The following is a 23,294-nucleotide window of genomic DNA, read 5'->3' as shown; positions in this document are numbered from 1 at the left end:
GTGTTAAAAAGACTCAGACAAACACAACAAAGAGCACTCTTTTTTATTTATTTATTTATTTTATTTTTTTTAAATCATGTAATGTGCTTTCCCTTTAGACGCAGCAACAGACACGTTACATTCGGCATGTTCAGCATGAATTGTTGCCCCTCTCCGCGCTTCCTCTTTGTTGCAAGACAGTAAAATAGAAGTTATGCAGGCAAAGTTTACATTTTCATAGGTTGGATTGAATAGTTGATGTACACTGGACGCAACACTCAGTCAGACTGTACATGGTCACAGAGTAACAGAGGGTGATCCCTTCATGACTTCTAAATGAACCTCTTTGCCTTGCTGCCAAATGGATCGGCCTATATACACTTGAATTGTGTGCTAAGTCATCATAAAACTCGCCACCCAAGAGTCCTGATGGTAGTTATGTTCATGGGAAATGACAAAAGGAACATAAGTCACTCATAGAAAACTAAAGGAAACGCGTGGAAAGGCGAGTATTACATGTTCAGGATCATAGGAAGCAAAAATAAATTCCCAGAGATGATTCGAGAAGCTAGAAAAGGCTTCCATAGAAAAAGAAATAAATAAAAACAGCATACATTTGCTCAATCTAACCCTTGTAACAAGACTTTGACATTTGACCTCTCCTTGTACTCTAATTATCTTCAACATCTTATTTTGAGTTTTTAATCCAGCTACTGCAAATGTACATAAAAGCCATGCCTCATTTGACAATCTGTCAGGGCTTTTTTTTTTTTTTTTTTTTTTGTGTATTTAAAGGGACATGCGCACAGATGAGGCAAAAAAGACACTGCCAAGAGACCAGCAGGGTTGTGAAATGTACTTGGACGTTGACCAACCCGCTTTGACCCCATTAAAGTAATGCGTGAAAATACACATGATAATCCAAAGACTGTCTGCTACTTTTTTGAAATGCATCCATTTTCTTTAAGAGCAGTAATTCTCCGCAAAACTTTGTAAACTATAATTTCACGTTCTTAGTGCATTTTTCATACCTCTGAGTAATTTGCCTATTTCTAAAAAGCATGTGATGTTATCTTTTTTTTTTTTTTTTTTTTAACCTCACAAGTGAAGCAATCCATCGTGCCCAAACTGGTTAAAGCATCGAATCCTTGCCCGACCAGTTGCATGCACACAAATGTTGGGCACGACACATTTGAATCGACCTCCGGCACCTTCGGTTCTTCTTCTGCTGCTGGGCACACAGTTCAGACATTTAAGATGCAGCTAGAAGGAGGTCGCCAACGCATCGCTGACTCAGTCAGGTTCCCCTTTTCTTAGTCCAAGTCCATATTTGCTTTTGAACCACTCATTATAGCCTTTGACCTCCTCTACTGTAGACATAATTTTCCAGTCACTGAGTACTAATATGACCTGTTTTTGTTCTGATTAACAACTGCAAGATTTTTTTTTGTTTCCATACATAATACAATGTATTGCGCACAATGGTTTCTGCGCTCATTCTGGAAGCATAATGTTGCTGAGGACATGCAAGTTGTTGAGTACACGGCAGAGAAAAAGCAAAGTCTTTTTGTCTTCTTGGTGGTTCTTCTTGCTTTTCCTCGGACGGAGGAAGTTCAAGCGCGAGACTCTTTCTTTGAGTGAGGCTTGTTTCCCAGCACGGCGTCCATCTCTGTGACTGTTTGGGGAGTCATTTGGGATAAAATCTGCAAAGGAGGAAAAATCTCTACATCTGTAATTCCACAATTTATAATGGATGAGAAGAAGAAACTTTACCCGCAGTGCGCCCAGGTTCTCCAATAGCTGGTCTGTGTTTGAAACACCCAGAAGCACTGAGCTGACTCCTTCACTGCGAAGACACCACGCTGAGGAGGAATGTTAATCATGAATCCAACATTGTATTTTTAATCCCCTCATAACAACAGATTAAAATAGTTTTAAAAGTATGATATGAATAAAAGATCTTTGTTTGGGTGGTACCGATGGCCAACTGTGCAGCCGTGCATCCCAGCCTGTCTGCCAGTAGGTGGAGCTCCTTGATTTTGGCCAGCTGCCTGCGCCCCTCTTCACTGTTCACCCGCTCCCTCAGCCACTGGTAGCCCTTCATCCGCAGCCAATTGCAGAAGGAGGAGGATAAAAAAAAAGTCAGGTGAAATGCTTCACTACTGATTCCTCACACCCCAAAAAACAAAACAAAACACTTCACTGATTGGGTGGGGAATTACACTGAGCGGAATCCCACAGGAGGACCGGTTAAATCAAACTGACCTTCATTGCTGCTCTGGAGCACTCTGGTACCCCATCGCTGTACTTTCCAGTGATTAATCCACACGCCAGCGGTGACCAGGTCATTGCTCCGACCCCTGAAAGAGACCAATGAAGTTGGTCTTTGCCTCTTTAACAATTAAGCGGAGATCATTGAGAGGAATATAAATATTGGATGAATGGCTACCGATCTTGTGGTAGAGCTCAGGCAACTGCACCTCCACTTTATCCCTCTGGAAGTAGTGGTACTCTGCCTGCTCGCACACTGGCGGGATCAAGTTGAACTGGCGGGCCACCGAGTAGGCTTCCTGACATGGGAAACATTAGAAAAAAAATCTGCTTCCCCATCTGCTTTCAAAGCTGGGCAATTTTAAGCAATAATTGAAGGTCACCATGATTTCCATGGCGCTCCAGCGTGAGGTGCCCCAATACATGGCCATGCCCTGATTTATGACAAACGTCATAGCCCGCACAATCTCTGTGGAGAGCAGTTTCAAATGTCAAAAGGAAAACCAGATTACTAAACCAGATTTTAAGCATGCTCGAACTTACCTTCCATTGGACTGTTGACATCATTTCTGTTGGCAAAAACAATGTCCACATAATCGAGTTGGAGTCTTGATAAACTTCCTCTTAAACCTGCCATGGATAAGAGACATAAAGCATTATATTTTTGATTTTCAGGTCCCAATTTTGACTTGATTAAATTCTTTCTGCTAAATAAATAATTTTCTAACTAAAATATGTTTGCATTTTAAAATATGCATTTTGTCCTAAAAAACCCAGTAACTTTTTCTAACTACAAAAAAATAAATACCTGAAAATTTCATTACATCAATGCATATTTTACGTGGTTCAAATCGATTTTTAATTGATTTTTGATGAATTTTTACATCCTTACACAATAGCAGGTACAATATAATACAATGCAATATGATACAATGGATTAGAATAACGAAAACTACATTACAAAACTATACAAAGTCTACATCTGGTACAATATAATCACATGATATGGTAAAAAATATATATTGAATTTGTTTGAATAGAATACTTCTCTATTACTGAACATTGTCTTATTAGTATTTTAGCATGCTTTGCTTCAGTTGTTTGTGGACGGCAATAGTATTGCGCATCCGAAAAGGACACGAGTGTCTTACAGCAATTTGCGCGGCACTTGCCAAATGATTTTACAAAAACAAATGATAAATGTCACTCATGATGACGCTGGAGGAAAAGTCTTGTTTGACATTTGAATTCGATCGTACGACATGTGAAAAGAAAAAAAAAACAGCTTCTGAGCCAGAAACAATTTGAACAATGCCGGTCAGAAAGCAATCTGTTTTTAGAAGGGATATGTCGACCGTCTGTTATTCATTCTTGTCAAATGTCATGGTTCATTCTGCGTTCCAACCTTGTGTGTGTCATAATTTTTGTCCACATTTTAGTGACAGGCCCGAAGCCCTCTAGAAGCCCAAGTATGAGCTCTGTCCCATTCGTGCCGTGCAAACGTTAAAAGCTGCACAAACTTGACCTGTTACGTAAGGGCCTCAAATCAAAAGGCTCATGACAATGACGCCCATTCAAATCCATCTTTAATTGGACAACCCAAGGCCATGCTACACAGGATGTGCTAAACAAACAAAAGTAGACTTCTTTAGGATTAGCTTGCGCGAGCCGATTAGGCGGCTGGAAAAACAATGATCCAGAGTTGGATTTTCCATGGGAGCTTCATCATATTCTTTTATCCCCCTCATCTGACCCTGAGTCACTAATTTGCACCAGATAGATTCATCCAAAAAGCAATGGGGGTGATGCTTTACCTTCAATGATGTGCTTTCTGGAAAGCCCTCTCTCTGTTTCCGCTCTGTGAAATAACAAAAATACACTCTGATTATCTGAATTTGAGCACAACCAGTGAGGGAACAACAACATCCTGATTTGAAATAATAGCAGTACTGCACTGAACAAAATAGCACTTCAATACTTACTGGCCTCCCCAGTAGATCTTTGTCGTAATGACGAAACTTGAGCGTCTATGAAAAAAAAAAAAAGGAATTATTATTTGTTTTGAAGAATTTATGTCATTTTCCTGCAATTGGGATGTGGGCTGGCTCACTTGCGTGAGACTAAAATTGACCTGATTTCAACATACAATATACTAGGGTGTGTGAAGTATAATACAAATCTTATTCCTTGGATACGTTAGTGTGATTAATAAGTAGTTTAAGATAGTAAGTGACCTCCATCCTTTCTTCTTGATAATGTTTCCCAGCGTGATCTCTGCTCTGTGGAGAAACAAATTAAGGCTAGTTAATTTCATAATAATCACTCAAACTGAAAAACGCAGCTATATAACATGATTGTGATTGTTCCATTTTCTAGATGAGATGATACAAACAGGAAGATTAGATCATATATGAAGTCTGACCTTCCAGAAGCGTAAACCTCTGCGGTGTCAAATAGGTTGACCCCGTTCTCATACGCTAAGGTCATCAGGTTCTCTGCCATCTGAGGGAAGAAAATAGAGGTTGAAACTAGGAGAGGAATGTGATGCACACGTGACCACACGGCAAAAGAATACACAATTTGTGGCTATCGATTTGGTCATCATAATAAAAAAGGATGCTTGTGAGCCAGGTCTCACCACATCAGATATTTGCGATCCAAACGTCACCCATGTGCCTGGATGAGAGGAGAGTTATGGATGTGTGTTACATTGGGGGTCATGAGAGAAAGATGAGATCATATTTCATATATGGGGAACTCACCTAAGCCGAGGCAGGAAACACGTAGGCCGGACTTCCCGAGGTTCCTGTGAGGAGACAGAGAAGACACAAGCTCAGAAATAAAAATCCTTTTGAAGCATCATCTTGATACACTTTGTACAGGCCTATTTTCAGGAAATGTAACCTTTCGCAGTAAGCATACTGAAGCAGGGAGGTCAATTTTATTGCTGCCTCTCAGTTCCCCAGTTGATGATGCACAAATTACTTGAGGGATGTATATTGATTTATTGATCAATAGTAATACAGTCCATGCAAAAAAAAAAAACCCAAAAAAACGAGCCAGGTCACGTTATTACTCCCACTCAACTGCTCGATGCGCCTGTGGTTAAAATGTGTCTAATTGTTGCGAGAACAATTGACCTTCTGCCGTTCATATGTTAACTGCTCACAGTAGTGGTCCGCTTCAGCAAAATAGCTGCTGGGTAGCGGGCTCAGATGTGGTCCGAGCCAAAAGTCCAGAGTCTGAGTGCTAAATGGCTGAAAATGTACCAGCAGGAGCTGAGGAGAGCTTTATTACCCAACATGCCACATTAGATTACCCAGACGGCTGAGTTTTGAAGGGCGAAAAAAGAGCTGCAATTGTGAGCGCGGGAGCACGTACAGACCAAACGGTTTGATGCTGCCGCTTCTCCTGCATGTGTGCTCTCCTAAATCCTAATTATAGGCAAGTAAAAGGGTGGGAGAGGAGCATCAGAACTGCAATGCTACTAGCTGCTCACTGTCTTTTCATTACCGGTGTCCCCCCCTCCACCCACCACCATTTACCCTGCCTGCGTCCGCCACAAATTACCAAATGCAGAAAGACAGTCTGTCAGAGCATTTAGACTCAGCCCAGCGAGCCCTGCTTTTATTTTCTCTGCTCTATTTTTAATGCCTGACCCCTGAGCTATTTTTAGATTTCTGTACATGTAAGCGTTTGTGTCCCGTTGTGTGGGTGTGTGTGCGAGTGTGCATACACGCACCGGTGTGTATGTGGAGTGTAGGTGTGAAATGCTTATTGTTTAGACTCTGTCAAAATAGCACTCTCCGGCAGGGTCAGGATTGCTTAGCTGCAGGGAGGAGGATGCAAGGAAAGGCAAGTAGGCTCGAATAAAGTCGATTGCTGGGACGCGAGGCCGACTCTCCAACATGGATTCCCACCAATGACAGCGTGACTCCTTTGAGACCAGCAACACACTGGCAATACCGTACACGAGGCACACGGGACTTCCTCTGAGCCTGATCACGTCTAAACTGTTTGTTAATGAGTGTGAAAGATGGATGGATGGATTCAACATCCTGGCATTAAATATATGTGCCACATATACGGCATACTATATAGTGTTAAAAAAAAAAAAAAAAAAGTCAATGGAGTCAGTATTTCTCTTCCATCTGCACCCTCCCGCACTGAGCCCAACTCCACAGCTCTCTGCAGTGCTGCAGTCTGCTTATTTACTATCAGTGAGTGCGGAAAGGGGCACATACTCACTCCTGGCTTTCACTGACAACCCGCCCCTCACTTTCCTCTGACACACAAACACACACACACAATCTAAGATAAAGTCCGCCGACATGCCATTTCATGAGAAATGCAAAAACCACGTTTATAACGTGCTGTGCTAGCACGAGAGCGGCCACAGAATGCGTCGACAGGCCCGTTCACGCTTGATGAAGATGAAGCTGAAACACAAGCGCACATCTGCATGGCTCCACATGAATGCACTCATGAGCAGCTCAAGCAGATGCTGCTTTGGCTTTCACAAAAAGCACCGCATGGTTTCTTCTGTGTTATCATTTCTGCCACACAATAAATCACCAAAAGCCCAGACAAGGTGATTGGACGGGATGTTGTGATACATTATTAATGGTGGAGGGCAGGAAAGCGCACAGGTGCTCTGTCATGGTGTAGTCAGCATTTTAACCTGTGCTGACACCTCCGGTTAGCTCGCTCCCGTGGTGGCAGCGAAACAATACATGCAGATGGTTGCAAGCGCATGATGGATACTTTGCTCCATGCAGTTGTCTTCAGAAGGCACACTCATGCTGAGCAGGCTCTTCTCCGCAGGGAAGCACACCTTAGATATTAATAACACTCACGTCAATGTGAGTGTGTGTGCATTTTTTCTAAGCAAATTGGTGGCTAGATGGTGGACTGTTTTTAATGATGCCCCATGGCTACTGGGCTTGAAAGGAATCTACAGGGTGTCTTTAAAGTCTGGACACATACTGTACTGTTGGCAAAAAGAGCATATTTCCAAGACATGATATTTTCAACTATAATATTGTTCCAAGTGTATCAATCTGAAATATGTTTCCAAGAATTTGATGGCGCCATTTGAACTGGTGACTTTAAGAGATCACAACAGAATATATTTTGATATTCTTTCTAATAATGGATCTGGTCAGAATTCCTCAGTAAGCTGCAAGTAGTAAAGGATAAAGAATATATGCAAGTGAGTGCTATTCAAAAATACTGTAGCGTCTCTCTACATGTGTTGTTTCACCATGACGGAAGATGGAGCCTGTATTTATTTAAACGCTTTTAAGACTGAACTGTAGCCAGTCGATCGGTCAACGAAGAATTTCCGTGTTACCATGAGAATGCAATCTGTAACTGCTTCGCAGTTGCAGTTTCTATTTGTGTGTGTTTTATTCTTGGCTCCTATAAATAATGCAGCGCGGTTAGAGGCAGAACTAATTTTTCCCAATACAGAAGTTTCTGCAACGTCACTTAAGATAGATGCACTTGCATAAACAGTTTAGCCAAAGCAGGGTTCCCCAAACGCTCTGGCAAAGTTGTCGATTGGATTTGCACTTAGAGCAAAATATCTTGCTGAAATTCTATTTATTTAATGTTGTTCTTAAATCTGAGGTGCTGCATGATTAATTTCTTTGCATTTTTTTTCTCTTTTACATCTTGTCTATGTTGCTCACCGGCATATATTTTCATTCATTTGTTTTGGTGGAAGCCTTTTTCAGTGACAGTCTTTCTCACCCAAACTGTTGCGTGTAACAGAAGTAGTTCTTGTCAGTGCTCCACTTCTCACATCGGCTATTATTAATGGAGCGTGCTAATAAAAAAAAAAAATCTTTGCGTAATGTCTTCAGTTTAGGGGTACAGTATATTAAAACAGTTAAGAAAGTAGGTCTGTCCTAATTAGAGAAACTGTGAGAGAATTGAATGGAAAAGAAATCTTCTCTCTCTCTCTCTCTCTCCCATTCAGCTTTATTAGTGGTCATGTCCTGCCTATTAAAATGCACGTAATGAAGTGGAGCAGCTCCAGTTGATATTAAAGTAGTGAACCATTTTATGATGGTTGGAAAGGTCCCAGGAGACAGTCATGGACAAAGGCACACATATTTCTATGGCAGAAACATAATAATGGCTTTCAAAGTTGTTTGAAGACCCTCTAATGTGAATTTGTTACATTATATATGTTAGAATATCATTTCTGGTGCCGTATAATTGTGATATACCGTATTTGCCGGTGTACAGGTCGACTCGGTGTATAAGTCAACCCCCTAAAATTCGACGGAAATTTACGATTTTATGATATATCCTTTGTATAAGACAAGCTCAATTGTTGCATTATATTAAACTTCAAAATTCAATATGCGAAATTTATTGACGAAATGTGTTCAAATTCCGGGAGGCCGTGCGCATGCGGCTGTTTATAAGCACCGCGGAGGAGATCGCGGAGCCTCATTCGACTTCCAGCCGCCGGCGAGCTCGCGCACGCCGCCCGGCACCAACGGGAGGCCGGAAATAGCTCCAAGCCGAGCGGATCGGCACTTTATAAGCACCTCGGAGGAGATCGCGGAGCCTCATTCGACTTCCAGCGGCCGGCGAGCTCGCGCACCCGCCCGGCACATCCGGGAGGCCGTGCGCACGCGCCAAGTGGCCGAAAATAGCCCCCGCCGAGCGGATCGGCTATTTATAAGCACCGCGGAGGAGATCGCGGAGCCTCATTCGACTTCCAGCGGCCGGCGAGCTCGCGCACCCGCCCGGCACATCCGGGAGGCCGTGCGCACGCGCCAAGTGGCCGAAAATATCCCCCGCCGAGCGGATCGGCTGTTTATAAGCACCGCGGAGGAGATCGCTGAGCCTCATTCGACTTCCAGCGGGCCGCGCACTCGCGCACGCCGCCCGGCACATCTGGGAGGCCGTGCGCACGCGCCGAGTGGCCGAAAATAGCCCCCGCCGAGCGGATCGGCTGTTTATAAGCACCGCGGAGGAGATCGCTGAGCCTCATTCGACTTCCAGCGGGCCGCGCACTCGCGCACGCCGCCCGGTTCAAATTTTCTAAGTGCAACGCAGAATGAGATGCATGAGAAACGGCCTTGGTTACCATCACATTTGAAGCGATGAATACGAAGTTAAATTTCATGACTCGGTGTATAAGTCGAGGTCGATTTTTTTCGGTCGATTTTGGATCGAAAAAGGTCGACCAATACACCGGCAAATACGGTATGCCACCAACGGATCTTTTTTGGCTGAAGATATATGCTTGATAAAGTCGAAATCAGTTGAGGCGTCGTTTCAGTGCATTTAGCGGTAATCTGTATTTTGGTCCAGAGTTATCTTATTATAATGCTATATGAGAAGGTCAGCGCCACCTGCCAACTAGCTCGACCGTATGTCTGGACAATGAGCGATGAAGCGGAATATTTGAATGACGGCTCACTTTCCCTGGCTGGCTGCCTCATAAATACTATACCTCATAGACTTGGACGGCTCAAGGAATTTAACATGATTGAATGCAGTTGTCCACATGTTTGGGCCCATTAGGATGTCAGATGATGCATTTTGTATGATGGAAAGCATTTGAGCTGGGCTACTCACTGTCACAACAACAAGCTGAAAAAAAATGATGCAAATATTCTATCCATGCATTTTCTATACTCGTTTGTCCTCATTAGGGGCAAAAGTGAGCTGGAGCCAGCTGACTTTGGGCGAGCAGCCAATCGCAGGGCACGTATTGATAAACAACATATGGACAGTCACAGTGGGAACAATGCAAACTCCATGATAATATATAACTACAATATTATATTTCTGATTTCAAGGCACCACTGTATATGCCAATACAATTTGGGAAAAGCTGGCTGAGGTCATTTTAACAAACTGAAGCAGTTTGAAGGAGCAAAATGAAGGTCATTCATTTTGTCAGGGCACCAAATATGGGAGGTATAGTGTATGCACAAAAAGTTTGACAAGGCTGTCGAGATTGGATGATTTGTTCATGTGCTGCTGAGATTTGAGGCGTTTAAAAATGCACAGTTGAAGTGCACTCCGAGAGAGCAGCGAGCACTCACATCACAATGCTAATTGCTGCTAATGCACTGCTCTGTCTAACCACAGCCAGCGTTCCGAGTGCTCGAGATCACGTCGGAGTTCGGAAAACATGTTCATGTTGACTTGCGTTGGAGCTCTCGCATGAACTATGGAGCAAAGTTGATCAAAGTCCAAATGTGTGGAAAAACTCTTAGGAACCTTTCTGTTATTCAATTTGGCAACAAAAGTAGAATACACAATGGAGCATTTTGGGCATTAAAACGCCGCCACTGTTGCCAAAAAAGACAAATTCCACTGTTCCTGCAGCTCAGTGGACTTTTCATGTCTGATTGTGGCTGGTGAAACCAAAAAATATGGGGCTGGTTCCCGTGGAAACACCCAGTTGGTGTCATCCTGCTAGGTGGCGCTCCGCTGCATTCACACCACAGCTCCAGCGGCCGATGCTCTTTAGCTCTCTCTGAGTGTTTCCTGCACATTTTGTGCTAGAGTGGACTGACCCAGTCACGTCGCAACCATTCATTTCTCCACCACAACAATAATTCATTCATATTAAATGTGCATATACATCACTGACTTTGTATTCTGCTCATGTGAGAGAGCGAGGGCTATTTTAAGTCATATTCTCCAAGGTCATAATGGGATGTTAGTGACGGGCTATTTGATTTGTAGCTAATCTTAGCTTTTACAGGTATAAAGATCTGCTGTGATTTTGGAATGAACTGGTTCCAGAAAATGTACACGTAAATTATTAAGCAGAGTATCTTTTGGGCTTACACTGAGCGACTGTGCTGTACTGTGCAATAAATCTTTTGGTAATTCACCTTTATAATCCGATTAAGCAGCTTTTAAAGAGCCTTTCAATGCGTGATGTTTTTTTATTCACGGTGATCAAGTCATCAAAATCTACCTAGACATGATAAATCAACAAATTCAAGTGAATTCCAACAGGGAATGATGCAGTATTACTGAGTGCTCCTCAGGTTAATGAGGCGGCCCATTGGGATTAGCCAACATGAACAAACAGCAGGAATGACAGGTGCCATCTGCAAAGTGCGACTCATGTCACATCTGTATCACTGAGTCCTCACTTCTGCCACGCAAAGTCAGCAGCACAAAAGGAGACAGGAGGTGAGCTTTGATTTTTGTTTCTACGCGATGAAAAATGCACAGCACGGACTGCGGCCGGCGTAGGCCTGATAAGCAGCAGCGGTAGCAACGCTTGCGCTGTTGGTGAGAAACTAAAGGCTATGCCGTGGGGGGGGGAGGTGTTGCCATGGGCAACTGGAGGTGGCCGTATGCCGGGTCGACGACTGCACTGGCGATTAGTGACACTTTGTCGGGAATGGCAGAGTGGCAGAGCGACAAGGCCAAGAAGTGTGAATGTTGGTTTCATTGCGTGCTCTGGGCCCCTTTTAAAACCTCATAAATAAATAAGAAGAACTGAAGAAAGGATGGAAGCGGTTCAATCAACTTGTTTAGGAAGGAAACTGATCATGAGAACTTTGCTACTTATTGGATTCTACAGTGACCAGATGAAGCTGTGCGTAAAAATGGGATTACTTTTGTCCAAACGTATTCCATAACTAAAGATCAACAAGCTCAAATCCAAAAAGAAGATGATGTTGCTCTGTTTTCATACATCATGACTCAGACCTGATGTTGTGTGCTACAATGTTTTTTTTTTTTTACTCCTCCTGCCACACAAAAGCTTTTTAAAGCCTGCAAGATAGGCGCGGGTCATTTGTGAAAAACAATTTCTTTCAGGCTGACAGTAACATTAATCTGTAGGGGGGGAAACTTGCTTGTGGATTAAATAAACATGCTCATGTCCAGCAGGGTTTAGAGTTTTTTTTGTCTTTGGCTTTTTTCACACATACTGTAGAACACAAATGCGGAGGAGGCTGAGGTAAATGTACATATAGACGACCTGCACAGTTTGTTCCACAATGTTTGTTGGCAACCTCAATGTCACCTTCTAGCATAGCTCTTGCTTAAAGATGACAAAAAATATTAAAATGCATTTGTGGGTTGCCAAGGGCCACCTGTGGCACACTCACCTGTACTTCATACTAGTGTGGCGCCCAATGGCCTCCTTCATGTGCGCGTGGCCCTGAGGCGTCTGGCGTGACCCTGGGCCCTCCCTGGTCTTGACCGACCCTTGGGAAGTGTAGTTGCCATTACGTTCTTGTCCACTCCCTCCTCCTCCACCACCTCCTCCACCTGCTCCTCCACCACTACCACCTCCACCGCCGCCACCTCCTCCGCCGCCACCTCCTCCTACTCCTCCGCTGCTGCCTCCCGGGGGCGGAGCGGTGCGAAGGCCACAAAGTCGGTCCTCGCTGCGACTCTTGAGGTTGTGCTCGGTGCAGGCGAAAGACACCTGCATCCTGACCCTGGTTTCCGGGGGATGACTTTGGGAGTTGAACCTTTCACTTGACAAATGTCCAATTGAATTAGTAGAGCTTGCTTGTTGTTGCTCCACCTGAGAGGGTCTCTCACCGGTGAGTCCAGGTTAAAGATTTTCTCTGAGAGTTCCAGGGGGAGGGGGTGCAGACAAGTGTCCAGCCTCTAACATGACACATGCAGAACTGCTGTCTGCTCTGTCTCCTGTCTGCTGATGCAAACCTGGCAGAAGGCTCTCTGACTTTTCACAAGATGCATCAGGACTGCAGTCCACGTTTGGAGAAAAAAAAAAAAAAAAAACGGAAAGCTTGCTTGCAGCTTTAGGGGGGTCTTTTGGGAGACCTCAGTAGAGGGGCTCACGCATATGAACACACAGGCTCCTAGGGCTTATGTCTCCTCTTCAGCTGAAGTGAGTTGTTCTCGCCTTGAGCCGGAGAGCTCTCCGGCGTGCCGCAATAATGACACACACATCCTGACACTTGGCGTCGAAACAGAGCATTTTCCTCCCGTATTCTTTTTTGTCGCAAGGTGGCAAAACACGGGCTTAACATCAAAAATTCAGTGCATCATCGTCATGCGTGCAGCATCTCCGCGCACCGTCAGTTTGATGGGAGGGGGGAGAATAAAAAAAGGAGACGACAGTCGGAAGCTACATCAGATCCCACAAATGTATTTTGTTGGAATTACCTTCTTCAGTGTGCGCAGCGGCGAACATGCCGGCAGCAGCTGTGCAAGCCGTGCGCGACTCTCCCGCTTCTTCGTCTCGCACAGAATGGAACGCAGCAAAACGCACTAAGCATTGCAAATCAACTGCAAAGGCTCACCGTGAGCGTCTTCCCTTCATCATTATTTTGAAAAAGATTTTTCCCCCCTTCTTGCTTTTTCCAGAAGCTCCTCAGAATGTTCATGACACACGGTGCAACCTCTCCCTCTCTCTCTCCCCACGTCGCTCCTCATCCTCACTCTCTCTCGCTCTCTCACACACACTCTCCCATTCATCACACGGGTGAACAAATTTCCTCACATCATGTGTGTGCTGCTTATGCAACGTTGCCTTGTGGGTGAATTGGAAATAAATTACAACCATGTTATAATTTGTACACATGCAATAACCCCATCACACGTAAAGCTCTAAAGGCATGTCTGCAGCTCCGCATCTTGTCCACCACACCCATTTATCTGAATGAGCAGACATCACAATTCTACTGCAACATCTTAACCATCATCTCTCAGTGTGAGGCAGATGCTACATCATCACAGCACATTAAAAATGATGAGTCACGTACATGGTATGTGTTCACAATTCTGCACACAACAACAATAACAAGAATCCCTGGTTGCAAATAAAATTGCACACATTCATCATTTTCTGCCAGTTTGCTTATATGTCAAATGGAAGCTCGCTTTGGAGCCTTCTGCAGTCCCAGAGCAGATTGCATATGGCAGCAGAGTGGAACTTTTGTTAAACTGGCAATTTTCCACTTATGAAAACTGCTGTGTTGTCTTGCAACAAAATACATTGTCAATTAAATAGTAGGAGAAAATACAGGAGTCTCCACATGTCGTATGTGCATTCTCACACATTATAAACAAAGATGAATAAAAAACATGAAATTGAACCATGAGTTCATCTATTCCCAATGAAGCTACCTTTGAAAAGGGGCAAAGTTGGGTTGTGCGTTTGCAAAATTATAGTCAAGCAGGTCCCCTGCTAAAGCTAATGAGTCTCTTTTATGTCACAGGTAAATATGCCAATATCCTCAGTTATGTGGATTATTTTACATCGAGTTAATTTTTAAGCGATGCAAGTGCAACGCTGTAAAGCAGGGAGGGGCCACGATGATGCTGCCACCTAGCGACCATCTCTGATTAAGAATATTGTAAAGGTCTCTTCATCACATTGTCAGAATTATTTTTGTAAAATAAAAAAATAAAAACATATTCCAGAATAGCTTCACTGAACACTTTTAAAGTGGAGATGTAAGCAAGCCAGTGAGACAAACAAACGCCTGTCAAAACATGGGTCTCTGACCCTCAGTATGACTCAACCAAAATACCGAGCCCACTCCCACCCCTGCTGATGCCACCCTGTCAAGCTTGAGACCAAATCTGGGTTTGGGGGGGGTTGTCTTAGCGGGTGCAGGCTCCATCACAAGCCATCCTCAAAAACGTCAAGACGCTTTCATTTAGCTTTGAAATTTCATCAAACGTGTGTGACAGTTCTTTCTGGGTTAGCACCGAGTCTGATGTCTTCAACCTTCAATTCCATCACTGCTTAATTATGTATGCAGCATCTATGCATTAATCATATAAAGTAGAAAAACGGTTGCGGTGACATTGATCGACATCCGTAGGTTTCCAGAATTTAAATCAGTGAAGTATTAATTATGTACGTTCATCCATTTCATTAGGTACACATGAAATTCAATGTACTGTATATACTGTCTTACATACCTATATCTTGTTTGAATTGTAAAAGTAGTGTGTGTTGTAGTCACCTGTATGACATGGCCGAGCGCTCCGCCTCGTAGTTGGCCAGCGAGAGGCCGCATTCTCTCAAGAAGAGCTCCAGTCGCCGTCGCTCCACCAGCCTGTGTGCCGCCTCTAGGATCTGAGATGCCAGGGCCTGGGACTCGGTCTTCTGCTCCGAGCTGGTCTTGCCGCTTCGGGATCCGCCGGCTTTGGCCGCGATACTTCCCGAGGAGGAAGACGCTTTGGGCTTCTTGCTGATGCCATATAGGTCCTCCACAGAGTACTTTCCTCCTTTGCCTCCTCCGGTGCCCCCACGGCTGGCGAACATTGTTATCCTGAATACAGATGCTGGAACAAATCAGTCTTGAGCTCACTTGTGTCAGCTACTTTAGGCAAAAGCAGCTTGTGAATTTGGATCAAAACAACAAGGCGGTGCTATCTTGAAGATTTGTGAAGATTGGAGGATGTCGGGCATCAAATGTCTGAAAAGGAGCACTTACAGGCCCTGCTAAACATCAAAAAGTGGTAGATTGCTCCTTGGCAGCGTCTGTGACTAAAATAAAACAAAGAACACACCTGTCAGCAGCATACAATGGCTCGCTCGCGATGATTTGAGGTCCTTCTTTGAATAAAAAATGGATCGGAATAAAAGCAATCCGCATCTTTCTCTCTTGATCTCCCAAAGGAGGGACACTGAGGGGATTTGTGCTCAAGCCCCACCAGCTTACATTTGTTCAGATTACCAGGCAGATGAAGTAACGCTACTCTTGCAAGCCGTCATGTAATCTGGAAGAGGCCGGGCTGATGCAGCTCAACATTTTGACCTTCACCTTAGGAGACAATTTGGTGAAAGTAGGACAGCTGATATGCATGGCATCAAAATCATGTGCTTAAAAAAGGACAGCAAAGTATAATAAAAGATCACCACTGTAGAAACTTCGGCCCGCGGGCCGATTTTGGCCAGTTTTAGTTGGCCTGCAAGAAATATTATAAATAGAATAAAATAAGGCGCACACTTCAACTTCTGCCGGCGTGTTTTGCACTTTTTAATTTCAACACCAGGGGAAGCTGTTGTTCAACTACTACTGTTGATCAAGGCAGTTTCTTCAACAAAAAGGACAAAAGTAGACGAAGAAGATTTACCTTCCCCAAGGTACTAATCATGGCAGAACCAAAGATGCCAAAGTTAGAAAGTGAGTGCAGAACATTTTAGACAGGTTGGGAGAGTGAATATTTCGTCAAATAAAAGGCTACAATGGCCAGCTATGAGGTCGCCCAACTCATTGCAAGCTTTTTTCAAATGGAGACCTTATAAAAGACTGCCTCGTTAAAGTTGCCGAAAAAACTGCAGGTCATCAGAAAAGTCAGTGCCGTTCCCAATTTAGGTGAGTAAAAGATATATTCCACAGTGCATCATAGAATCATATACCATCTTGTGATATACAGTGAAATTGTATTATCTGCATTTATTGACGATGTGATTGCTGAGAAAAGCTGCAGAATGAATGAGACTCGCTTCACAGTGCAGATGGACAAAAATCAGACTGAACATTTTTGGTCCATTAAAGGGAAAATCACATGATAGTAATTTGCATCTCTGCTGAGTATGATTTTCATGGCTATCAGATAAATATTGATTGCAAACTGCTCCGGATGATGAACGCCCACGTCGCAAATTTTTGTATCGTCTTGATGCTTTTCTATAATTGCGACATGATAGCAGTGGCATTAAGACAGGGATTAAGTTGGCTAAATCCCCACTAAAGGCCATGGTGCCAAATGCCACTGCTTTTCTCACAGACTTTTCTAGCGTGCACTTATCTATCATAAGCTCATCTATTAAATACAAGTTTATGACCTTCTATGGGCATTAAGTGAATGAATGAAGGACTTGAGTTTAGAAAAGTCACGCTCAATGACAATGGAAGATCCATTTAGCCGCCTATTTCATGGGAGGGTGTTCCCTCAGTCACATCTGCATCCGCCTCTTTGCAGCAGTGGTTTTTGAAAGCACAGGTCATCAGGGATTAAGCCCCCGTAAGCACTCTTGCCATTGGCTGCGGCCGTTCAAGCCTCTGGGGGGGGTCGAGGTGGTGGTAGGGGGTCATTCTTGATCTCTCTCTCTCTGTCATGGCGTCATCCTGGTTAAAAGTGGTGGGATTAGTATGATGTGTGGATGAAGTGAATGCCACAGTGCTCAAATATACAGTACGTGACGTCTGGACTTGGGGTTGTGTAATAATGCTTGGAGCGCTGACTTGGAGCAGTTTGTCTTTAGTCATCCATTGCATAACTTTAACAAAAAGTAAGACAGGCTATATTAAAAAAGGATATACAAAACTATTTTTCTTCCACCTTGCACCCACTATGCAGTTAAATATTTTGTAACATTGTGCCTACAACCGTAAACCTATAGAAATGATAAATGGCCTTTTTACCTGACTCAAACTCATACTGCCTGCTTGTATAGCAACACACACACTCATCATGTTTGTATATGAGTAATGTAATTTCAAAACATCTTTGCCGATGTATGCTTAGAGAGGAAATCCAAAAGGCTTTAATAATTCAAAGGAGGGGTGGAGAACCTACGACCCACAAGAACATTTGATCGGCTCCATTTTGCATTTGATAAAGCCTCAGGGGGACTGTTGAATGCTATAAACCCCAAAACATTAGACCCACAAAAGCTCATGATATATTGAGTCATATTTTTTTCATAAATTTTGTATGACACTCAAAGGGCCATTGTAAAAACTGAAATAGAAAATAGGAAGAACATTTCCCAGCCAATGCAGCTCTAAATCTCTTCTTAATATGGTAGACAAAAAATTTGCACCATAGTTGAAGCTGCAAAAATACAAATAGTGTATACAAACAGTGAATGGAACATTAAATTGGAGGCTTTCGGTGAGTATATCATAGAGGGGGAAATACATGAGAGCATGACTATACATGAGAGTATTATTATTATTATTATTATTACATGAGAGTATTTATCAGGGATTTCATTTCTTCTATTTTGAATCATATCGATTTTATTTTTGGACCATGGTAAACTGATATTGGTGTTCTGTAAGCGTATGTATTGCTAATGGAGAATATAGCATTGGGCTACATTGATGTATCATGTCATTTTGCCACTAGAGGGAGCCAATGTAGCGCAGCTTTTGTGAATGTTGCTGAAAATGATCCATGAAAGCGTTCCTGAGAAGTGGACATGAAATAATGAAATATTGTCATGAACAAGTGCTAGAAACATTCTATGTAATTTTTTAAGAAGTTAACACAAATTGGAATCTTCTTGTAAATAAACAATAAAACAAATACAAACTTCTACATTCCACTGTTATCTATGACAATAAAAGGAAAACACCATGACAATGATTATGACGAAAAAATTCAATGGTTACGTATTACTGTGGAGAGTTCTGCTTGTTAAAGATTTTATGCTTGAAGAATTTTATTTTATTTTATTTTTTTCTGCTCCTCTTATTTATTTATTTATTTATTTATTGTTGTGTTATTTATTCATTATTTATTCAGCACGTTTTTGTTATACTTGTTTACTTGTTTGTCTGTTGTGAGCCATGTCTAGTCACCGTGGGATAGGGGGGAACGAAATTTCGGTTTCTTTGTGTGTCTTTGGCATGTGGAGAAATTGACAATAAAGCTGACTTTGACTTTGACTTTGAAAAAAAAAAATTCTGCTTTAAATTTGTCATTTACCATTTGGATCTTTGACTACTCTAGATGGCAATGTTGGTTTCAATGGAGCATATGACGTGTGCTTCCAGTCCAATGTTGAACAGAGTTCCAATATTTGAAGAGTAAAAAAAAAAATGTGGTGGTCCACACTTACAGCCCATACTTGACCAGCACTCCTGACTTAGTAGAAAAGTGTTGAAAGTGTGTCTTTTCCACTTTCATTCCTAGCTAGCAAATTCCTCGTAATCAAACTCCACGACCTAATCAAATTGCTGTCATTAATGATGACACTTTCCTCAATGGTTACTTTTGTGCGGTTGTTATCAGATTATTGCAGCAGATTAAATTTCCCTATCAGATTACTTTAACTACCTGTAATTTGATTACTTTTTCCAGATTACACTTTCACTTTCTACAAACATGCAGTGCTGCCCCCTGCCCCCTTTGTCTCATATTGCATCCAGATGTTACTCAAATTACAACCATGTGCTGTGGACTTTAAATGGGGTTACGCACACACGCACACACACACACACACACACACACACACACTTGGTCTCGCCTCTGACTGCCCTGCAGATTGACACAATATGTGGCAAACGCACGCGGTCAGTAATAGACGTGAGTGGCCATGTTTTTACAGAATAATTCAACAGTTATGATAGGCCGTCATTCATCCAAAAGTGGCTGACACGGCATGAGGGCGACGGAGGTCCAAGTGGGGGGCGCCGCATTTATTATGCACCCTAAAGGCAGACGTGAAATGAAAGAAACGTCTAGTGTGGCAACTTTGGCTTGTTTTTGTGGTCGTTGCGGATTAAAAGTGGTCTTTTAAGAGTAATTTCAGGTGGGCTCTACTGGGGGTTGTGCAAACTCAACCATGATGATGCTCAGTGGGAACGTTCAGGGGGTGCAGCTTTTAGCTAAGATTTATCTTTAAGGGATGGCGAGGTGAGAGGGTGAGCTCGTACGTGCAGGCGAAGGTTAAGAGCGTAAAGCCATCAATCTGAATTTAGGCCGTCAGAGTTCAAGAAGGAAATCCATCACGGCGATCACAAACATGTTGAACATGCTGCCGGACACGCTCACACGATTTCACGCACAAAGACGACCTCACACAAACGGAGGAATTCGATCGTTGCCCCGCTCTCCTCCGCTTGGCACGCGGATTGGGTTTCCCGATCCGGGCTGACGATTCACGCTGAGAGTGATCGGGGAAGCTCACACTTCTTTCATTTCCTCGCAAGAAGCCATCTTGGCGCTAAACAAAAAAAGGCGCCACATGGGAGCCGGCCGGGGAGGCCCAGACGCTTGTTGTGAAGGTGTTAGTGTTCATGTTCACATTCTTCAACCCTGCGACACCTCCAGTGAAAATATGATCTGCTCTTTGAAGTCGGCTGAATGATGGTCGTTTTGGAGTGCTGCCATGTGAGGGGAAAACCAATTTAACCGTTGAATAATCCAACCAAAATATTGTGTTTGCTCCCATTTGCCATGAATTGCGTATGAGCAAACAAAACTAGAAGAAGTCACATGGTTCCTATTGCAGCTCAAGTTGGCTCAAGTTTGTTACCAAATATGGGTCCTTACTCTGTGCTTGCCTATAGGATACCTTACTTCTTTCGTTTCAATTGATGGATAATAGCAGCAAAAACTAAATCAAGGAAGGAGCACTAGGCTGCGTACCCAACTGCACATTTTTAATTTGAAAGTCAAACATTACAATTTGCACAAACAAAACATTCTGAAGGCAGCAGCTCGGAAGTAATCTCCCTGAGAAATGAATTGCGAGTGGCGCTAATCATAACGTTGACGAGACAGCAGGGGGGGTCTTTTGTCTGCAGATGCGCAGGGTGATGGAAAGTCCAACGTTAATTCTGCATTGACTTCCCTGCAGCCTAAGAATGTAATAACAGTCTTAGCCTCGCTGTTTGAGCAGGTGGGGCAACAGCGGCCTGGCTCCTCAAAAGTCAACAGACAGGACGGCAAGCAGCAGGGAGTGACATGACAACCCAAAAGATCACTTGAGGGTGGGTTCTTGAGCAAGTGCTTTATCAAACTTGTTTTCATCGCGGGTCACATCGTAGTGATGGTCGCCCTCAGGGAGCTTGTATAATTGTTGGAAGTGTAACACACGCACGCATTTTTTCAACACTGCCATAATGTCTGCTATCCAGAAGCTGTTCTGCTCTGTGTTTCCTACCGACAAGGTTACCTTTCTTGTTCCCTCCTTTATATGTTCTATGTGGGAACCCTAATGATCACAGTATTATATTACATACGTAATTGTCCCTGAAGTTGGTTATTATTAGTTTTATAATGGAAGTCAAGGAAATATTGTGGCAAGATTTGGCGGGCCACATAAAATGACAGGCTGGACCAGATGTGGCCCGGGAGCCATAACTTTAACACAGGTGATCTAAAGTAAAGCGTCATCTCCATTGGCTGGTTGACCCACAAACATCAAGACATTTGGCTCAAACTGTCTGCCAATGCAAATCTGGCACCAAGGAGATCTGGCAGCTAAAGTTTGCATTTGATTTAGTTTGAAATCTAAATGTCCTTCTTTCTGCTTCCAAGGACGAAAAAAAAGGAGGAGAAGCCAGTTTCGCTCAGTCAAGTCTGATTATAAAGGGAGTCAAACGTAAATACAGTGGAGCCTCCCTAGAGTTGAACAGCCAAGTGTGAAATTCAACTCAGTCAAAGTGTCAAGAGTTCTAACCGCTGTGTTAGTTTTATTTTTCCACTACTCCCAATAATGATCTTTTTCCCACTTGTATGACAATTAGACTGTCAGAAAGTCACATACATGATGTGTTGCCAATTGCTATTTTCGATTGCATTTGCTGACGTACACAACTGATGTTACATCATTTTCCCAAACTCAAAGTTGATGCAATAGATAAAACGCTAAGCCGAGCGCTTACCTTTTTTTAAAAAAAAATTTATCTAGAAAACCATGCATGAACTAAAGGTAACTGCAATGGAGCTATTTTTTTTCCATACAGGATCACATGCTGCTCCCCCCCTTATGCATACACACGTACCTGTCCCCCTCCACGCACACACACGGGCCCACACTTGAATGCACACAGGAATGCGAGTGGAATGACACAATCCGGCAAATGCAAAAAGCTGCTCGGCCAGCTCGCTAATGAATAGCCATTCAGACTACGAGACAAAGCTGCAGCTGGATTTGCGCTATACGCTAAGGTCAAGGGTCACTCCGAGTACTGACAGAAGTAGAAACCAGAGATGAATGCAGGGCTGTCTTTTGATTAAACAAAAATATATGCCTTTTATTTACCGCCACTGCCGGGACGCTTCTGGGCCACACAAGCGTATCACAAGCAGAGCAATGAGTCAGGAAAGAGATAATCAAAGTGCATTCATCAAGCAGAGTTCTAAAAAGTCCCGGCAGGTTCACCTGGCTATGGTAAGAAGCAGAGAGCCGAAGTTTAAGCCTCTTCTTTGCTGTGAGCCCATCTGAGCCTGAGGCGGAAGAGAAGAAAAGCTCATATCCTCCTGATTAAAAAGGGCTGAGGACCAAGAAGGGAAACATAGGAGAGGACAAGCTCCCAGCCTTTGGGGCAAATGCTCTCTGAAGAAACACAAGCCGGGAGTCAGCCTCAGAGTTGCTCTTTTATTAATAAAAGTGGAGCGGCGGGAAAGATAAGAGAGACAAAAAAAAAAAAAGGTAGAAAAACACCCCGTTAGCACTTTTCTGATATGAACAAGAGAGACAAGGAGCTGCAACTTAACATCTGTTAGCAATGAAAAGAACTTTACAACAAGGAGGTTGAAATCTATCTGGAAATGTCTTTGGTCAAAAGGTGGATCTGCTTTATTGTAGTGATTAGACTTTAAGACAGAAGTCACAGTGGGGTCACATGGGCCTGTCAGAAGAGACTGAAGACAGGCTAATGACGTGGATTTGCACTTGAAGGCCACATGGGGGACTCTCTGATGTTATCAGTGAACATTGAAAGGGGCCAACACAATCTTGCCAAACACGTTGTTCAAACTATGAAACATAAAAAGGAAGGGAATGACAGGAAAAAGAAATTCAACAGTGAAACCCTGTTTTTGTCATTTTTAAACATTCTTGCATGACTAATCATTTGACTCATATGATATCAATATTTCTGCTTCTATGTTTATTGTCACACTTAGTTGTGGCATTGAAACGAAAAAAAGAAAATCAACAGTGAAACCCTGTTTTTGTCATTTTTAAACATTCTTGCATGACTAATCATTTGACTCATATGATATCAATATTTCTGCTTCTATGTTTATTGTCACACTTAGTTGTGGCATTGAAATGAAAAAAAGAAAATCCTAGACTCACCGCTTGATTTTGTTAGAATTGCTTTTTGCATCTACTGAGATAAAAACACACCAGACAA

The 23,294-nt window shown here is 43.0% G+C and overlaps 1 protein-coding gene across 2 annotated transcripts; it reads right to left on the bottom strand.

The window, feature by feature from the left end:
* Positions 1–29: 29 nt before the first annotated feature.
* LOC125981792 (voltage-gated potassium channel subunit beta-2) lies at positions 30–15,850 on the bottom strand. 2 transcript variants are annotated; one of them, XM_049741770.2, is made up of 14 exons: positions 15,207–15,850; positions 5,013–5,056; positions 4,889–4,926; positions 4,673–4,752; positions 4,485–4,529; positions 4,233–4,277; positions 4,065–4,108; positions 2,794–2,880; positions 2,634–2,719; positions 2,429–2,549; positions 2,245–2,339; positions 1,957–2,077; positions 1,753–1,841; positions 30–1,682 (listed from the first exon to the last, which is right to left on the bottom strand). In XM_049741770.2, exons 1-14 carry the CDS (start codon positions 15,506–15,508, stop codon positions 1,593–1,595), a joined length of 1,287 nt encoding a protein of 428 aa, XP_049597727.1. In that variant the 5' UTR covers positions 15,509–15,850; the 3' UTR covers positions 30–1,592. The 2 variants fall into 2 exon arrangements, with proteins under 2 accessions (XP_049597727.1, XP_049597725.1); XM_049741768.2 differs by lacking the exon at positions 15,207–15,850 and adding an exon at positions 12,363–13,899.
* Positions 15,851–23,294: the final 7,444 nt, after the last annotated feature.

Source organism: Syngnathus scovelli, chromosome 15 (genome assembly GCF_024217435.2).
Source record: "Syngnathus scovelli strain Florida chromosome 15, RoL_Ssco_1.2, whole genome shotgun sequence".
Taxonomy (NCBI): Eukaryota; Metazoa; Chordata; class Actinopteri; order Syngnathiformes; family Syngnathidae; genus Syngnathus; species Syngnathus scovelli.
Note: the sequence above shows the minus strand (reverse complement) of the source record. Positions and strands in the feature narration are given on the sequence as shown.

Coding starts and splice junctions, on each gene's coding strand:
- LOC125981792 (XM_049741768.2), bottom strand. CDS start 12,691: ATGCAGGTGTCTTTCGCCTGCACCGAGCACAACCTCAAGAGTCGCAGC. Junction 2,881..4,064: donor CAGAAAGCACATCATTGAAG/GTAAAGCATCAC, acceptor TATCCATGGCAG/GTTTAAGAGGAAGTTTATCA. Junction 2,550..2,633: donor GGAGCGCCATGGAAATCATG/GTGACCTTCAAT, acceptor TTCCCATGTCAG/GAAGCCTACTCGGTGGCCCG.